Source organism: Cibotium barometz, chromosome 26 (assembly GCF_041138505.1).
Source record: "Cibotium barometz isolate CiBa-2024 chromosome 26, ASM4113850v1, whole genome shotgun sequence".
NCBI lineage: Eukaryota > Viridiplantae > Streptophyta > Polypodiopsida > Cyatheales > Cibotiaceae > Cibotium > Cibotium barometz.
Genome location: NC_141071.1, coordinates 30359509 through 30378099, shown reverse-complemented (window position 1 = coordinate 30378099; position 18591 = coordinate 30359509). Strand labels below are relative to the sequence as shown.

General features: G+C 44.3%; 1 protein-coding gene across 4 annotated transcripts in view; it reads left to right on the top strand.

The window, feature by feature from the left end:
- LOC147623868 (ALBINO3-like protein 2, chloroplastic) overlaps positions 1–14082 on the top strand; it is a 69595-nt gene extending 55513 nt beyond the window's left edge. For 2 of the 4 annotated variants that reach the window (XM_086820498.1, XM_086820497.1), the window contains 2 exons: positions 8843–8952; positions 9041–9836. In XM_086820498.1, the coding sequence (XP_086676624.1) occupies positions 8843–8952; positions 9041–9125 (195 nt within the window). In that variant the 3' untranslated portion in view covers positions 9126–9836. Of the gene's footprint in view, positions 1–8842; positions 8953–9040; positions 9837–13722 lie in introns of those variants that run through there. The other 2 variants (XR_015269229.1, XR_015269228.1) reach the window with 2 other exon arrangements.
- Positions 14083–18591: the final 4509 nt, after the last annotated feature.

Here is an 18591-nt window from a genome sequence, read left to right as displayed (position 1 = left end):
ATAACTCTACCACATACTCCGTGTTGGCCACACACCTTGGAGCAGAGGTGGACTTATATTTTATCAACATTTTAGTCGTCGATAGAAAAATCCATAAAAGCATCATATCCATGAGATATCCAAATATTTCTTCTCTATAAACTCAGACAGATTCATCCATAGAAATTGCTTGTGAGCCCAATATCTATATAAATCTTGTCCAAGCAAGAAATCTCCATAGATACATCCAAATAATCCTTGAACGTGGCCCATAGTTCAAATTACAATCTCTTCCATAGAGTAATGCATCATATCCCATCCGTGGAAGGTCATAAGGAACCATATAGTAGCCATATAGGCCAAGCTCATCTATGCTTTTTTGAAATACACTCAAGAAAACATACCATTTTCTCCTTGCAAAGATACAAGGGTAAGGCATTCAAAAATCGCATGTAACAATCTTGCAAGGAAAAGAAAGGAATAGTTAGCTTTTCTCGGCCAGTTCATCATGAAGCCCAATAGATCTATCTCCATCCAGGTTCTCTTGAGCTTGATGAAATGATCCATGATATCAATATAGAAGAGAATACCTAGTAGGCATAATAAAGCCAACTCAATGTTTCCAAGATAGATTTCAAGAATCCACGAATCCATAGACCATGTTGACTTATGCCCATGCTCTTGACGCATGATTACTCCCATAAGTGGATAGGTTGACCGACTGTATTTAACTACACTAATAGTTAGTGTTTATACCCCAACAGGATCTTCTTCACACAACGGTGTGAAAGAGCCAATGCTCTGATACCAATGTAACTTCCGGAGGGCCTGGGGGTTTCGCAAAACACTTAACCATTTATGCACTTAAACACTGAAATTGGCAACAACCTTAAACATAAGCGACTTAATCCACAAAATTGTAAAAGAAAGATGTGCACAACTGACACCGCATAGAGGCTGGAATGGGTTGACCTGGCCCTTGGAGTATTTTATTACCCAAGGAGAAAATATCATGTACAAGCTTTGAGGACCTTACTCTCCCCATGGGAGATGCCGGATTATCCATATACAAATGTCATAACACAGGCAACCATGAAATTCAGCCAGTACATACGCTGTAGAAATGCTAAGCCAACAATATAATCCATATACCACCGTGTGGGTATTGATTCTTTCCCAAAAACCACGGGTCTTCATTCAATAGAGCAGGTACAATATCTGAAACAGGTGGTACAACCCTCCATTGAGTTGGTACAAGTAAATGGGTTGGTACAGCCAGTATAGTGGCTTTGGTACGACAGTAAAGGGGTTGGTTTTGGAACCAAAAGCAATATCGAATTGGCAGATAAAAGTGAGGGCTTTGTCTATGTAACCATAAGTTCCATCATATGGTGTAAACCACACTGTCCTTCCTCCTTTTGAAGTCCTTAGCTTTGTGCTTGCCTTTCTTCCCTTTCTTTCTATGCCATGGAGAGGGTGACCTAGAAGGGGAAGAAGAAGGAGAAGAAGAAGAAGATGAGGAAGATGAAACGCTTGATGAAGAAGATGGGCTCCTGGACCTTTTCTGACTATGTTGGCTTTTCCCACAATGAGAGTGGGCTGATTTGGAATGGCTCCTGTTCCTTCCACGAGAAGGTGGAGGTTTGGGTGATCTCTTTGAGGGAGATATCTTGGATGAAGACACTTTGATTTTCAGCCGCATCCTCCTTTGTTGGCTGCTCATCCCCTTTCTTCATTTGCTCAATCTTCTTAGATAGTTGCTCAAAATTTCTCATCAAGTCGAGATTTTGGAGAATAGTTTCCACATTGGTCATAGTTTCTTCGACCATGTGGGCTCTTGGGTCTTTTTGGGTTTGCTTCCACTTTTGGTGGCTTGGTCCTCTTCTTGGTGGTGAGTGCTTCCCATTGGTTGAAGAAAAAGCAAAAAGCACCGAGTGTAAAGATTGTTATCCCTCGTAGGAGAGAGATATGACCTTCACTCTGATACCACTGCAACAGGCCTTCATAAGAGCTGTGGCACGGGTACTTAGCTTATCTTCAAGAAAATAACAAATTCACGCATAAAATCTTGAGAAAATCTGAAAATTAACAAAAGAGAAGACACCACACTAGGGGTTGAAATAGCCTTTGGCCGACTCCCCCTTCGAGTTATATTATATAAAATGCCTTGGAGGAGTCTTGAGTACAAATTCTTAGAGCTGAAGAGCTCTCTTGTCTTTTTTTACATGTCTCAACAATGAGAGAATAGTTGAATTTATAGTTCTTGCCAAAAAGCTTGTGAGAAAAGCGCTTTAAAACTCACTTATAGCTCAAAACGCATCTTTTTAATTATAAAAGCTCTTCTCTTTTTGGTATTTAAAAAGCTTATAGTCTTTTCCTTTCCAAAAGCTACTTGCATCATTCCAAGCTTGTAAGGGGGCCTTGCGCTGATATCTTGCCACATGGCAGTGCCATATCATCAATGCCACGTCACTTTGTTTTTTTTTTTTTGGGGGGGGGGGCATTGTGCTGCATTTTTGCATATCAAGAACTTGTATTTTGATGCTTTGGTGACAAAAGGCTGCAGTCGTTGACTGATCGCCTTGGCTAGAATTTTGTAGGCAGTCCCTAGGAGGGTGATGGGCCTCCGCTACCGAATCCCCAATCAATCACCACCCTCCTTGGGAATCAAATGTATCAATCCCTTTGATAGCCCCTCTGGCATGGCTCCCATGGTATTAATCTCATTGAAGGCAACTTTGAAGCCGCCTTCCATGAGATCCCAGTGTTGGAGAAACAAGGAAACCGGAAGCCAGTCTTCTCTCAGGCACTTGCACGTAGGGAGTGGTGTCAAAGCCTCCGCAAGCTCGTCTGCACTAAAGGGAGTCAACAGGAAAGTCTGGAGAGCGGGAGGAACCAACTCTCTCGTATGTCGCCAAACCCACTCTCGCGCATCCAACGCCTGTGAGGATAGGGGCACCGGTGAGGAGAGAGCGGAAGAAATCTGTGGTAATGGCTCACATGGGGGGGATCTGCAACAATGAATCCATCCTGGCCTCGCAACCTGCGGATACCATCCCTACACTTGCATGGGCTTGCTATCTCAAAAGAAATCCTTGGTGACCTTGTCTCCTGCTTGGGTTCAAAAGGCACGAGCTACAGCTAATTGGGCTTCAATCCACGGGGCTCTATTTGGGATACTCTCCTGGATCCGCTGTAGGAGGCTAGGTTCCGCCGGATGCTCCTCTCTTACTATCGGAAGCTAGCCAACCTGCTTTGCTCTGCCTCTTGTAATAAATTGCTGATCTTGTTGAGGCCTGCGTCCAAGCCACCTGTGGCTGAACCCGAGTGAAAATACAGACTCTTCCAGAGCTTGTCTATCCTGTTGCATATCTCGGAGTCCTGAATGAGGCTTTCTGGGATCCGGTTGCTCAAATGTTTGTCGTACCTCCAAGGGTCCTCCAAGGATAGAATGACAGGTGCCTGATCAGATAAAGTAGTGCTTGCCAGAATACCAATCATGGCACCACGTTCACTAGCCCACTCATCAACATAAAACCGGCTTTATCTGGACAGGTTAGGGCATGTACTCCTCTTATTGGATCTCGAGAAACACAGACTCCCGGGGCTGTGTCCAAACTCGAGTAAATGCCAAGGGTCCTATCCCCTCAAAGCCAGAATCAACTCCTCCCAAGCGAGTACTCTTATGGCAGAAACTGTAGCCATGCCACTCGTAACATATTGAAATCCCCACCCATGCACTAGAAATCTGCCTGTGGGAGGGACTGGCAAACTATACCCCAGAAAGTGGCTCTGCCTGCTGCGGCACTTGGCGCGTATACGTGCAGATAGCCCACTTTGTTCTCTCCAATCTTGATGGTCACCCATTGAGCTCTCCTAGTGACAATGGTGCCCGAGTTGACCAGTGCAGGTAATAGCTGCTCGCTGACGGAAATGCCTTCTCCACCTTGCGTCCTGGAGGGACCAAAAGCGTGGGACCAAAAAGTGTGACTCCTGCCCTGAAGGAGCTTCCCGTAGTGGCGTGTATGCCCCTCAGAAAGATGATGCTCTAGGAGGAGGATAATGTTGATGGGCCACCTACTATTGCTCTGTGGAGCTCCTCTCTAAGGATCCCGCGCCTTTGAAAGCATTGCGGTCCTCCCAAATCTTGAATGTTCCATGAGACAATCCACATAACTAAGATCTGCGGGAGGTGAAACTGTTGGAACTACCCTCCACTCAAAGAGTCCTAGGCGTGGGTTTGGACGGAGAGTTATCACTATCTATCCTGGGGCGAAGCCGCGCCCGGTGGGCACGAATCATGTCCTCCATGTGGAGCCACTCTGTTCAAGCCTTGGAATATGCATACTCTGGGCTCCGCTTGTCACAATGCAGGTATTTGGAGTGGGGCTTGGGGGGGGGGGGGGGTTATTGATGGTCATCTATGCTGGCTTCGTGAAATGGTGGATCAAGCGGCGATCAAACTAGCCTGCTGCCTCCTTTGTGGGTGAGGCACGGCCGGTGGGCAGCGGGAGTGCTCCTGTGAGGCGGAAGGGGGGAGGGGGTTCCAATGAGGTTAGGGCAAAGGGAGTTTTAGGGGGGAAAGTGTAACCGATCGGGGACCCGGAATAGAAGATAAACACTAAAAATATACCAACAGAGTATGAACATTGCAGGAAGCCACAACAATATAAAGAGCGGAATGGCCGGCTCCTGGTAGGAACTTACTTATTCATTAGAAGTTTTACAAGAACTCAAGGTGAGGGTGCACATAGCACCAGATTTTCCACAGCAAGCTGCTATACTGAGCAACTTTTCACAAAGCATAAACGAGACTCTGGCGTGGCTCTCGTCCCAGAACCAAAGATAAAGACAGTCCCACAATCAGCCCGAAACTGGTTACTATCTTCAAATCAGCTCCAAAAAACAGTAACAAATCTGTCTCAAACATCCCTGTAGGTGACCATCTGTAGACAGATACTCTAGGGCTGCAACCACCAGTATTTAAGCGGCCAGAAGAGTGAGAGAGAAAACCAGTCGCTGTCACATGTGTGGAGGCTGTATGGCTGCTGTACGGCTGTTTTTACAGCCAGCAGGTGACCAACTAGAAGGCGGCCAGCAATAGCAAAAGCATGGCTGTTGGTGGTTCTGTAGATGACCAGCTCCAAAACAGGGTTAAAGAGAGAGGAAAGGTGGCTTCTGTCAGCCAGCAGTAAGACCAGCTTGCAGGCGGCTAACAGACAAGAACAGCAGCAAAGCAGGTTGTGTCTAGGTGCCTCCTTTTGACTAGGGATCCATGCCCAATCAATAATATGTCCGGCCAGCCTTTAATAATGTGTGAACACAATGACTAATAAACCACATAAGTTGCTTAAGTGATTAAAATCCCATGATGCTCATGCTGTGTAGCATCTTTCAGGCCAATCCTTGCGAGTGAATGCTTCAACTTCCTTTTGTGGAAAATCCCCGTTCTCACCGTGGTTGTGTTCTATGTGTGGGCTTGCTCCAATACATTGATCAAAACTGGTGAAGGGACCAAATGGTAATAGAAAGCCGGAGCTGAAGAGGGAGGGGGGGGGGGTGTGGCGTGGGTGTTGAGAGCTGAGGAGGGGGCCCGAAGGTAGAAGGGTTCGCTGTGAGGGAGGGGGTTGTGAGGACGGGCCCACTGAAGGCTCTGAAGCCTGAAGGGTCAGAGGGCCTCGTGGGAATCTGGATGCCAGGAGCGGAATCATGACGAGGCAACGGTCTCTAGAAAGGGAGGGGGGGGTGCTGCTGAGATAAATGCTTGTAACAGTTCTAGTTCTGTGACAAAACCGTATCCTCCTTAGGCGTGTCTGGTGGCGCCACTTTGCTTGGTAGGTCCGACGGTGGTTCCGCCTCGGGCCAGCGGTCTGCCACCACTGTCCTGCACCGGGATCCTCTGGGGCCGGGCCGTGGTGCTCTGACGCTTGGGGACCAATATCCCTCCCACCCCCTGATGAGGGGGTTTTTTTTTTTGGGGGGGGGGGGGGGGGGGGGGGGGGGGGGTCTAGGAAGGTGTCCCATCTGCCGGCAAATGAAGCATTGGCCTGGGAGGCCAGAGTACTCAACTCTCTACAGAATAGGAGCTCCCCGAAGACAAGGAAGCGATATGGCATGAGGAACTGACTCTAGAGGCTATGCATATACGAAGAGATGGAATCCCGGCCATTGGAGCTAGGACCGAAACGGTGGTGGGAGTGGATTCCATCACACTCACAATAACACCACCTATCACCGGGAGGAGAGGAAGGCATTTCTTCCTGAGATCAGGAAAGCAAATTGTCACGGGAAAGCCTGAGACACCAGCCAAAGGGTCGGACGCTAGGTTGAAGGCGTGCTGCCACCTCGCAAAGAAGACCTGGATTGTATGCAGTGCCACGAGGCTTCGTTGCATGATTCTGCCCGATGCTGCAGGTGAATCAAACTCAACCTGGTAATATGCACACCCCAAGGGATGAATATCAGCAATCTTTCTAGACTCACTGATAAGGCTTGCCTGCAAAAGGTGAAGGTCTGCTTCTGAGAAAGAAAGGCAAGGGACAACGCCTTGGTCGGGGACGACGGAGCAGCTCTGCCATGGAGTCCTTTTGGAGGTTTGAAGACCAGAAGTATCTGACACTCACCGAAAAGAGAAACTGTCCGATAGCTGAAAACACCTGCCCAGGGAGATGATCAAGAGGATTGGGGTGGAGAGAAGACGGAGGGGGGGGGGGGGGGGGGGGGGGGGGGGGCGCAATGGACTGGAGAAGCGGAGGCGCTAGAAGAAAAGGGGCACAGGAGCAGGGCGGCTCACGGCTGGGTGGAGGAGCTGGTGGGCAGGAGGGCAGGGCGGCACAAAGGAGGGAGAGGACGAAGGAGGAGAGCTCAGGCGGGAGGCACTCACAGAGAGGGGGGGGGGGGGGGACAACTGACGGGGTGGGGAAGAGGGAGCAGGGGAAGCGCGCAGAGGCTAGGAGGCGGAGGGCGACAGCGATGGAGGGAAGGTGCGCACACGGGGGGAGCTCCAGCAGCTCAAACCAAGTGACTTAGTCATGTTTGCTCAGGACTTGCTGCAAGGGGGACAGTTTATGTACTTCTTGCAGATATTGTGGAGTTACCCAACAAGGAGACATCCTTCTAATTGATGACTTTCAATGCAGGGACATTTCTGATACACGTACATATGTATGACTTTCATGCAGACCTTAGTGATGATCTCAGAGATGGGTTTTAGAGTCTCAGAGATACAGCGGACCTCAGCAGACACACAGGGCACATCAGTAGCTATGGCAGGGGCTTTTTAACGATGGGTGCCATGCATGAGTTGTTGATATGTATCTTGAGATGCCCAACCATCATAACACAAAGATGAGTTATATCATCTTTTTTTCAGTGTGGACAGCTTGGAGGGGCTTGGCGCTTCCTCGAGGACGAGAAGCCACCCACACCTCATCATTGATAATCTTATATGGAGGTCCTATGCACGCTTTCTATACGATGTACACAGCAGCTTGCACCTAACTTATCACACACTCTGCTAGTATTTTCATCACAACCAATGTCAGCAAAGCCCTCTCGAAGTTGCACTGTACGATGTACACCAGCTTGCACCTAACTTATCACACACTCCGCTAGTATTTTCATTACAACTAATGTCAGCAGAGCCCTCTTGAAGTTGCACAATTGAAGAGCTAAGGATCACAAGGACGTCCATATGGAGCATTTCGCACTTGGATCTGGTATTTTTTTCCACTCTCCTTGCATAGATCTCTAAAATGGCTGCGTGCAAAGGCTTCCCCCCCTTCTTGGAGCACTAACACCATTTTCTTGATCCATAAGGCATGAGACCCCATGAATCATAGTAACTATGAGACCGCCATGGTTATGTGTTGTGGGAGCGGGGATCTCAGCTACAAAATCATCAGTTATGTGTTGTGGGAGCGGGGATCTCAGCTACAAAATCATCACATACTAGTTTTAGGGGGAAAAAATCTTGTACACCAAGCTGTCACTATCAATTTGCATTCTGCAGCTTGCTGATGTGGGGTAATGTGATTTGCCTGACTGTCAACGTCTGTGCACTATACTTTTCAGCCTTCCTGGCCATGCTGCCGGGGGTGGGTGGCTTGGGGGAGGTTCGTAATTCCATTGGTCTGGCTGTAAAATATCTGCAGAATGCTCCACTCCCCATGAACATGACGGTTGGGAAATGCCATGGATTGGCCTTCCCCTACTCCAACATGATTGGCCACACCATAGCCAAGATTTATGGAGGCTGAGATTGGCACCTTGATATAGGCACACAGGCAGGGGGCCACAAGTCAGGCTGGGTTCAGATCCCAGGAGGAGTTAATACTACATCTTCACTCTCAGGACCATTATTGAGAAGGCAAGGGCATGCCGGCAGCGGGTCTATGGTTGCTTTGTGGACACCAATAATGATACAATTGAGACCAATGATGATACAGTGAATTTGTGCATAGGGATCCCCTATGACCTCATGGGTAAGTGGTAAATAGGAGTACGAATTTGAGGATTTTCACATAGCTGAGGGTAGGAAAGTCCACACTTCTGCTTATACAAGGGTGTGTTGAAGCAGCCCAAGCCCCTCCAACTCCTAGGTATCCCTGCCATGACTATTGTTGGCATCCATAGATGTCAAGGCTATTGCATAGCATGATGAAGCTCCATAATTACATACAGTAGTTGTACCTAACACTCCCTTCCATTATCCATAGTGTGCACAGTACTAAAAGTTCTGATGCCAAGATCATTGGATTCGCAACCATCATGCATTGGATAGCTAAGCAACAATAAAAAGATGCTATGATGCAAATAGAGGGCCTGCCTCATAACTGTTCTCACCCCATGCTTTCTTTATCAGGGTGCAGTCATGGAGTGTGTTGAAACAATGAGAGCAATTAGGGGCTTGGAAGTGCCTGAACATCCAGATGCCCGGCACTGCTACTACGCATCCCTGATTATTTTGGGCAGGTTTGTTTGCTTTCGATTGCTTACTAAATAGTTAGAAAAGGTATGCCTATCAAATTTCAGGACTGATAAATTTCCCTCTTTTTTAAAGGGCATTGTTTGAGGCAGGCCTGAAAGACGAATCACAGGAAGTCATGCAGCTAGCGAAAAACTTAAATGGAAAAAAGAGTGGATGATGCACTGGTTAATGTAATTTATGGCTATCAGATATTAGGAGGTGATAAGTGCAGTAACGACTTGACTGAAGCAAAGCAAAGCTCGGTCACAGGTGCCTTAAATGTTGCAAATGATCAGCATGTCTACATGACCAAATGTTGCAAGTGTGTCTATGTGACTTTACGGAAAACATCAACCCCACATTGGTGGCATTTTGGCATTCTGTGCGACCATTGCAAATGACCATCAAGGTTAGACTTTCAAGGGGTGTCGATATGGATAAAAATAACCAGCCTAGAGGATATACTCAAGGAGTGCAATGGTGTTTGAATTGAACAGGTAAGCAGCAGCACACAGATTAAGCAGCTAGTGAGAGACACCATTCTGTAGGAACATAAAGAGGGAGAGTCGAGACCCACCAACAGAGTCCCAAATCTTGGCTATTATGGTGGTAGCAAGGTGTAGGTTGAAGAATATATGCCACAATGAGATCACTTAAGAGCTCTATTACATGGACAAGCAAGAGACACATTAGCTAGCAACACCAAATGCATGTGTGTGTGTGGAGAGAGAGAGAGAGAGAGAGAGAGAGAGAGAGAGAGAGAGAGAGAAAAAATTATATTAACGTCTTCAAATGACCACTAGGGTCTATGAGATCAAAAATATGTTACAAAGTAGTATCCATGGGTTACAATGATCCTGCTAAATAACATAAATGAAAAGGAAGAACATCACATCAGCTGCATATGAGTGAGTGAGAGAGAGAGAGAGAGAGAGAGATGTTATTGACATCTAGGAAATACCCGAAGGGTCTATGAGACTAGAAAGTTGTTACATGTGATCCATGAGTAAACTGAATGTCAACACAACATGAAAAAAGTATAAATATATTGAATGTACTACATAGACATTGTCTGTACAATAAAGTAGGCAGTAGAAGAACCTTGTGTTTGGGCTGACATTGTGTCCTCCTCATGGACCGTGTAACTGGCCTCAATATCCACCACATGTGGGGTTACCTCTCTATATCGCTGAAGCAAGTCCCGGATCTCAAGCTGGGAGTGGAGGAGGGTCAGGGTTGCCGGGAGTGGGGCTGCCTGGCTCTTTGGAGGGACTGTGCTCTCTCTTGAAGGACTCCCCGGGTGCATGATGCTAGCCTGCTGCAGCTCTGGAGGGTGCTCACTTCATGGGGATGGCTAGCTTTGTCCTGCTCCTTCTTGTGTCTCAGCGAATCACATGCAGGCTGAGTGTAGGGCTCTCTCTTGGGGGCCAAAGAAGTTAGTGATAGATGTCTGTGCAGTGTCCGGCATCTCAGGCTGTTGCCTTAATAATCCGTTTCAGTGGCACCTCAACTTCAATAGAAAGTCCCAAGCATCTCTGATCTGTGTGTTGCATCACCCATGACGGGGGCCTGAACCCCTCTCTAAGCAGACAATGGTAGTGTCTCTGTATTTGATAGTAAACCAGGCATCTAAGTATGTAATGCTCCTCGGAGTTGATCCCCCCATGACTTCAAAGCTTGCGTATGGGTCTATCTCTTGGGATGCTCTCCGTGTCAATTCAAAGATGGTGGGACATGGATGTGGTGATTACTGGGCCTCTCAATGAAGCGATCCCCAATGACCCTCAAGAAATGCTGTGTGTAAAACCGAAACTTTGGGGAAAGCTTGGCTAGAGATGTCCATCTCCGGTCTGTATGAAATTTAGTCATATCGAGGTGGATGATGAATTCGATCTTCTATTGTCTCGCGAGAGATCAAGGGGGAGTCCAAGCTGTACTCAAAGGGGGCGAGTTGGTCCATCCTAAAGCCATGTGATTTAAATCACCTGGTGATGCATGCATACCGACAATTGCTATGACCCTCCTGTGCTAGCATTCTAGAGGATTCCAAGGCCAATGGTGGGAGGTGATCTCTATGTAGTGTGTAGATGTGCTGACGTATGTGACGGCCTGGAACATGGCATCTATGACGAAAAAGGCTGATCCATACTCAGCCAATACTATGGCATTTGGCAGTGATGGATTACTCCTGATCATGGTGAGAGCATCATAACCTGCAGTCTCTCCACTCTTCGCTAGTCCTCATCTCCCATGTTTACGCCCCAATTTCCAAAAAGACGCCCCATACAACCTTGCCGGCGGACCAAAGTATCAAATAACTAGATTTTGGTACTAAGTTCTTGGAAGTGGGTCTGATAACATTATCTCAAAAACGAGGAAGGTTGGGATATCCCTGAAAAATGCATCAGCAGCCAAGTGCATGATAAAAAGTGGGCCAGTGAAAGTGAGCCCCAGTTATACATGTGATTTGACCAATTCAACCTCATCTCCTTTGTATGTAAAAGAGTGTCTGGTTGCATCGGGATAGGAGGTGTTAAAAAACATAATCTTGGTCTTCCCAAGAGTTATTGCGAGGTCCCTCTCGTCACAGAAAGCTTGCGATGCATCCGGAAGTTGTTGGAATCCCTCAGCTAGTCCAAAATTAGGACTATGTCATCTGCACATAAGAGAACGGGTATCATCATCTTTGCTAGCCGTGAGTCCATGCCACCCAGTTGATAAATGAATCTTGAGATGTATACCCTAAAGAGTGCACTATTGGGGTGACAATGAGGAGCATTGTTTGACCCCAATAGTGCTATAGATCTGATTCAATGTATAGCCTACAGAGTGTAGGGCACAGTGAGCAGCCTTGTTTGACCCCGATAGTGCTATAGATCTCTCCAAAAAGGCCCCTAGGTGCATGAATGGTGCCAGTCATAGACTCATATAATGCCATCACTCCCCATATCATCTTAGGTGGAAAATGGAGGTCTTGTAAGCGCCCATGAAGTTGTGGCCTAGGGATCGAATCAGAAGCCTGGGGAAATCCACAAAGAAACAATAAATCTGCTCTTGGTGTGCCCTAGCCCCCTCAATGATGGCCTTTAAGGCAAAAAAGAGATGATCCAATGTGGAACAGTTTCTCCTAAAGGGTGCCTATCTTGGTGCTCTCTGCCTTTGCCTCTGCCTCTGCCTCTGAGAGAGAGAGAGAGAGAGAGAGTCTCATATGAATGTATATAGATCTGAAGGGCCAAAAGATGTGACATATAATCCACATGCCAAGACTGCATGAAAAAGAAAACCCCTTGTTTCCAAAAGAAAAACAAGGCTAGCCTATTATGCAAGCCATGTCTATACAATGAAGTTGGCTCAAAAATCTTATGTCGTCCTCTCCAATGAGTAGGTACACAGTGAAGAGAGCGATATATATACAATATTAACGTTTAAAAAGTGTATGAGACCATATGTGAGCTAGGAAAAAAGTAACTAAGAGAAAGGGAAAATGGCTTATCTCTAGTGTATACGAATGCGATATTAGCATGTGACCTTGCACAGGGGAAACTAGCCCTCTTCTACCAATATGGATCTGATGGGCGAGAAAATATGTGCCCTTTAGGGTGATGGAAGCATGTCATGGCATAGAAGATCCTCTTGGATCTACATTCGTCTAGTGTAGGGTTGTGATGCTCTGGGTCGAAGACGCCTAGTCTATAAAAATAGATGAAGCTCTATCCTTGAGGAACCCTCAAGGGTGGAGGGTCAGACTGCTAGTGTGGACGGTGGGCTCAAGTCCATCACCCTCACCGTACGGTTGCCTTTCCCCTTTACTCTCTCTTCCTCCACTCTACCCCTTTTACCTCACTCCAGCCTCGTCTTCCCTTCCAGGTTGGAGCTTCTTCCAGTACGCTCCCACCTCTCACTCTCGGCAATCTCTAAATCCTGAGAGAGCCACTTTGAATCCAAATTGATTTCCTCCTCCCTTTGCATTTTCCAATACTAGGAGGCATAAGTTTTGTGTAATAAAAGAAAATGCTTATTTATTAATAGTAAAGTTAATTATGCTTGATTTTTTTTGCATTAAAAATCCCTCTTAATGTAGGAGAATTAGTTGAGAAGATAAATTTTAATCATTATGGATAACATGTCACTTTTTGTGCTAAAGAGAAACATATATTCTTATATTTAAAAGTGAATAATCCCTATGAGAGTTGTTTTCGCATCGTGAATTTGTATTTAAATTTCTTTCAATGGTAGAATTGCTTTGAGGAGATTCATGAAGACGTTTTTAAATTCATTGTTAATAAGAAAATGAAATTAAGATGCTTGATAGAAGAGCTTAGTGAAAAGTGATAATTCTTGTTAATATAATGTCTGATATTCCATTTTAAGGCTAAATAAATGACATTTTATACTTTATTAATGGTTGGAGATGCTAGAATGGATAGATTAGAGTTATTTATATTTCCTATTGCAAGATTTTGGTATTGATAATAAAACTTGCTTTTATATACCTTGCTAAATGATTGAGTACTAGAATAAAACGAGAGAACTAGTCTCACTTTTTTCAATGACATTGTCTTGGAGAGAGAGGATAAGACTACTTTGGGTAGTTTGTACTAGAGTAAGCATAAATTAATCTCACTTTTTCAATCATTGGAGTTAGAATTTATTACACATCTTTCCATGAGAGAATTTATTACACATCTTTCAATCATTGGAGTTAGAATTTATTACACATCTTTCCATGAGAGAGAGATAGAGAGAGAGAGAACCTCAAAGTTTGTTGAAATCAGGGCATCCAAGGGCTATGAAAGAGATAAGGAGGATGGAAGATCTTCATGTTGAAGATGTGTGTGAGTAGGAGATGATGCTTGTGGGGAAGAGGAGATGGACGTTAATGGAATGAAGTATGCAAGGGCTAGACAGAAGCAGTAGAGCTCAAGTATGAGAGAGAGGTTGCACAACTTGAATGGTACTCTTAATGTATATATATGTTGATGCACATGATGATGCTTTAATGACTTTTATGCACATGTTTTCTTGAGGTTATGCCACGATGAGATGATGTGGCTAATGTAGATTTTGTTACATACAAATGGTGCTTTCCAAAAGCTCCTAAGTTGTTCACATGATTTACTCACAATATTAAAATGAAAGTTAAATGATAAAGTGAGGTTTGGAGCTAAGCTGCTTGTAAATCCAAGAAGGTATAAAGCTAGCTGCCTATAAATCCAGTAAGGTTTGGAGACGGAGGAGAGGCCCAAAGAGGTCCCTATCGAGTTTCCTATAAATCCAATGAGGTTTGGAGCTAAGCTGTCTATAAATCCAAGAAGGTATGGAACTAGTTGCCTGTTAATCAAGAGGTGTTGACTCACATGATAAGTGTTTAAAAATTTAAGGATCCCATTAACATGGATCCAAAGATGATTTGTGATTATGTTATTACACATGGTAGTATGATTTGTTGATAATACTCATGATAATATTTCTCATAAGGATCATGTGTCGTGTAATGATGATATCCATGAGGTTACAATGTCTTAAATGATGCTACTCATAATGATGCTTCATTTGAAGTCATGTCACAGGCATATGGTCTTTCCGTGATGACTCCACTTAGTTCAACTTTTGGGCTTTGACTTCTCTCTTGATGAGAGGTCACTTCTTCATGTACATGTTCCACATGCTATGGATAGGGATCTTCTCTAACATGTTGGCTTTGATTAACTAACTTAACTATGCCTATTGCATGGAGTACATGCAATGTATCCTTCATCTCCATGGGAAACTTGGGGTGGACGACCTAATGGACATAGATGGTGGGGTCTAAGCATGGTATGGTGGAATACTATATGAGTTATATAGTCCAAATTTATAGCATAGGTTTAGTTGACACATAACAATTTTAAACTATTTTGTGAAAGAGCTATATATAGTAGAGGCTGTTACTATAGGAATGAGCCCATAGTCATTTCAAACTCGTTTGGACTATGGTGTATCCTAGGACGTTATCTTCCTTGTCGCGTATTCTCGCTCTCTGTTTGTTCTACTGTCTGTGTATTCCCGCTCTATGTGTTCACTGGACAGATTCTCTTGTTTACCTATTGCACACATGCAATACACACACACATAGTTTGTAGTTGCCAAAATATTACAGGTCTCTCTCTCTCTCTCTCTCTCTCTCTCTCACACACACACACACACACACACACACACACAAGCTTGAATGCATTTCATTAATCTCTCTCTCTCTCTCTCTCTCTCTCTCTCTCTCTTGTGTTCATTCAAGAATACTAATGCATCCAATGCTAAATCGGTGTTTTTTTTGGCATGTGGTATAGTGAAGGATGGGAAGGTCATGCTCTTCAATGAAGACAGAAGCTTCTTCTGGGAAAGCAGAGGGAAGCACATCCATGATCAAGGAAGTTTCCCCACCTCACCCCCACAAAAAATTTTGTCGCTATGCACAGGACTTTCATGAAGATCGGGGTCTTTCCATTATAAGAGTGGATCCCCACACCTTGTATGGGAAGAATGACATCTCTCATGAAAATTGGAGCTCTATTTTTTTGTGCTCAAAGCCCCTTCTAGGAAATAGCAAGAAGATTAAATCATATTATGTGAAGCCAGAGTTTGCAGAATGCTTGGTTTATCAACATTGGGATTTCTATCAAGAAGGACCATTCAATTACGAGATCGGGCATCAATTTGCAAAAGCATTTACCCTGGAGAATTGTGAGGCTGCAATAAGGGCTGAGAGAGCAAGGAGCAATACACCATCGTTTGGGCTCCATTCGCAGAGGGCAATGAAGAGTAGCGAGGAGAGACACAATCTGGAAAAGAAGCACTTAAAGTAGGAAGAGAAGATGATCATTGTATCTGAGGATGATGCAAAGTAACATATTGTGAAAGGTCCACGTGCAGGTCCACATCCGACATCACCTATTCAATTCACCCAGACAAAGCTGAGTGAGCTGGTTGAGTTGCACAATGTAGCGGTTCAAAGGTTGGGAAATGTGAGAGATCGGGGTCTTTCCATTATAAGAGTGGATCCCCACACCTTGTATGGGAAGAATGACATCTCTCATGAAAATTGCTATTTTTTGTGTGCTCAAAGCCCCTTCTAGGAAATAGCAAGAAGATTAAATCATATCATGTGAAGCCAGAGTTTGCAGAATGCTTGGTTTATTAACATTGGGATTTCTATCAAGAAGGACCATTCAATTACGAGATCGGGCATCAATTTGCAAAAGCATTTACCCTGGAGAATTGTGAGGCTGCAAAAAGGGCTGAGAGAGCAAGGAGCAATACACCATCGTTTGGGCTCCATTCGCAGAGGGCAATGAAGAGTAGCGAGGAGAGACACAATCTGGAAAAGAAGCACTTAAAGTAGGAAGAGAAGATGATCATTGTATCTGAGGATGATGCAAAGTAACATATTGTGAAAGGTCCACGTGCACGTCCACATCCGACAACACCTATTCAATTCACCCAGACAAAGCTGAGTGAGCTGGTTGAGTTGCACAATGTAGCGGTTCAAAGGTTGGGAAATGTGAGATGCTCTGTAGAGCAATCAAAGCAGACATTAGAAGATAGAATGAGACATCTGCATAGGGCGGAGGGTGCTCAGCAAATCAATAGCACCTAAGTTATGTGCTTGAGCGGGATCTTGCACTTGCCACAGATCAAGGTGATCAAGACTGCCTCATAAAGCTCATAGAGCAAAATTTCAGGCCACACCACAGGATGAAATTGCCAAGCTAGAGATGAAAGTAAATGATGCTGTGTGCCTTATGAATTTTTTTTAATATTTGTTTGTCTACATTATGTTGCTAGTGTACTATATAGCATTGGTTACCTATGGTGTATCAACTTTATTTTGATGTAGCACCAATAATGCTATATAGCACAGTTACCATGCTTTTTATAAGAATTTTTTCTTCGATATAACATGGTATGCTTGCTATATAGCATAGTTACCATGCTTTATATAAGATTTTTTTCATAGATATATCATGGTATGCTTTCTATATAGCACAATTTGTGTGCTATATAGCTAATTTGTCTTAGATGTAGCATGGTATGTTTTCTATGTAGCACAATGAGTATGCTATATAGATCATTTTTTCTAGATATAGCATGGTAGGCTTCCTATATAGCACAATTAGTGTGCTATATAGCTAATTTGTTTTAGATATATCATGGTACATTATCTATACAGCACAATGAATATGTTAAAGATCACTCATGATCCTATTTAGCATAATGAGTATGTTATACAGTACTGATGATGCTATATAGCAATGTGATATATAGTGGAGAATGTGGTGTATAGCACAATACATGCTATATCTAAGAAAGATTATGTGTCATAGCAAGGCTCCTTTTTATGTAGCACACCTTGTGCTATATAGCACAACACATGCTATATGTAAGAAAGATTGTCATAGAAAGGCTCCTTTTATGTAGCACATCTTGCGCTATATAGCATTCAAGAAGCCTCATCAAGGGGGGGATATCTCCTATATATAGCTATAGTGAAGCCTCCACCTAAGGACCACCTTATGCTATATAGCACACCTTGTGCTACATAGCATTCAAGAGGTCTCATCAAGGGGAGATATGTGCTATATAGCTATAGTGAAGCCTCCACCTAAGGATGATGATTGCTATATAGTTGTATTATGAAGCATAAACTAAATACTATCATATAGTTAGATTGTGTTAGGACTGTCCATGATTAATGAGATTGAAGTCTTCTTTCTATTATTTGTATTGTAGATTGTATCGGTCGGCAAGCTTTGAGGAGGAACTGACAACAAAGGAAACTACACACACCAATTTTTGTGCTGGCCTAAAGAGGATGGCTGAGACATTAGGGCTGCATGCATTTCGTCCACTCCCCCCTACTGTAGTTATTGATCCTCTCAATGGAGCTTGTGTCGCTAGCTCATATAGTTGTGCAAGATGTGGATCCCCCTTTGATGCAGCGGCCCTTGATGCCTTTTCCTTGCCTTACTGCTGCCATGTTTATCACATGATCTCCTTTTTACATGTGTGCATATCCCAAGGTGTATGTCCATACCTTGGCTGTAGCAGAGTTGTGTCTGAGAGGGCAAAGCACATGGTAGGTCAGGCTGTTGTTGCAACTGTTAAGATAGTGCCCTATTCCGGTAAGTTGCTGACTTGTTATAAAAAGCAAGTACTCCACATTGATAGTTATGGAGTAATGAATACATTGAATTTACATTTTCAGGTAGTGGCAAGCCAACGTCTAGTTTTGCGACAGAGGAGACCATGCAAGTACCAGAGAACATGTCAATGCATGCAACTGGTAAATTTATTTTATATATTCGTGATAAAAACCTATATCTTTCAAGTTTCTTTTGGGGATATTCTAATGTCTATACATGTATACATGTAGAACAATTCTCTCATGCTGGTTTGGACAAGGTGGGAGGTTCTCAATTTGAAGAAAACCCAACCCCAGAGGTGCAACGCAAGAGTGAGGCAGAGTCAACATTGGATGATCAATATGTCGAGTCACTTAGAGAGATAAGCAAAGTAGTAAAGAATCTTGGAGGAACCCCCTCCCCAAAACCTATGAAGCCATCCCCAAAGTGCCTACGATCCACCCCAAAACAACGAGGTGATGAAGAATT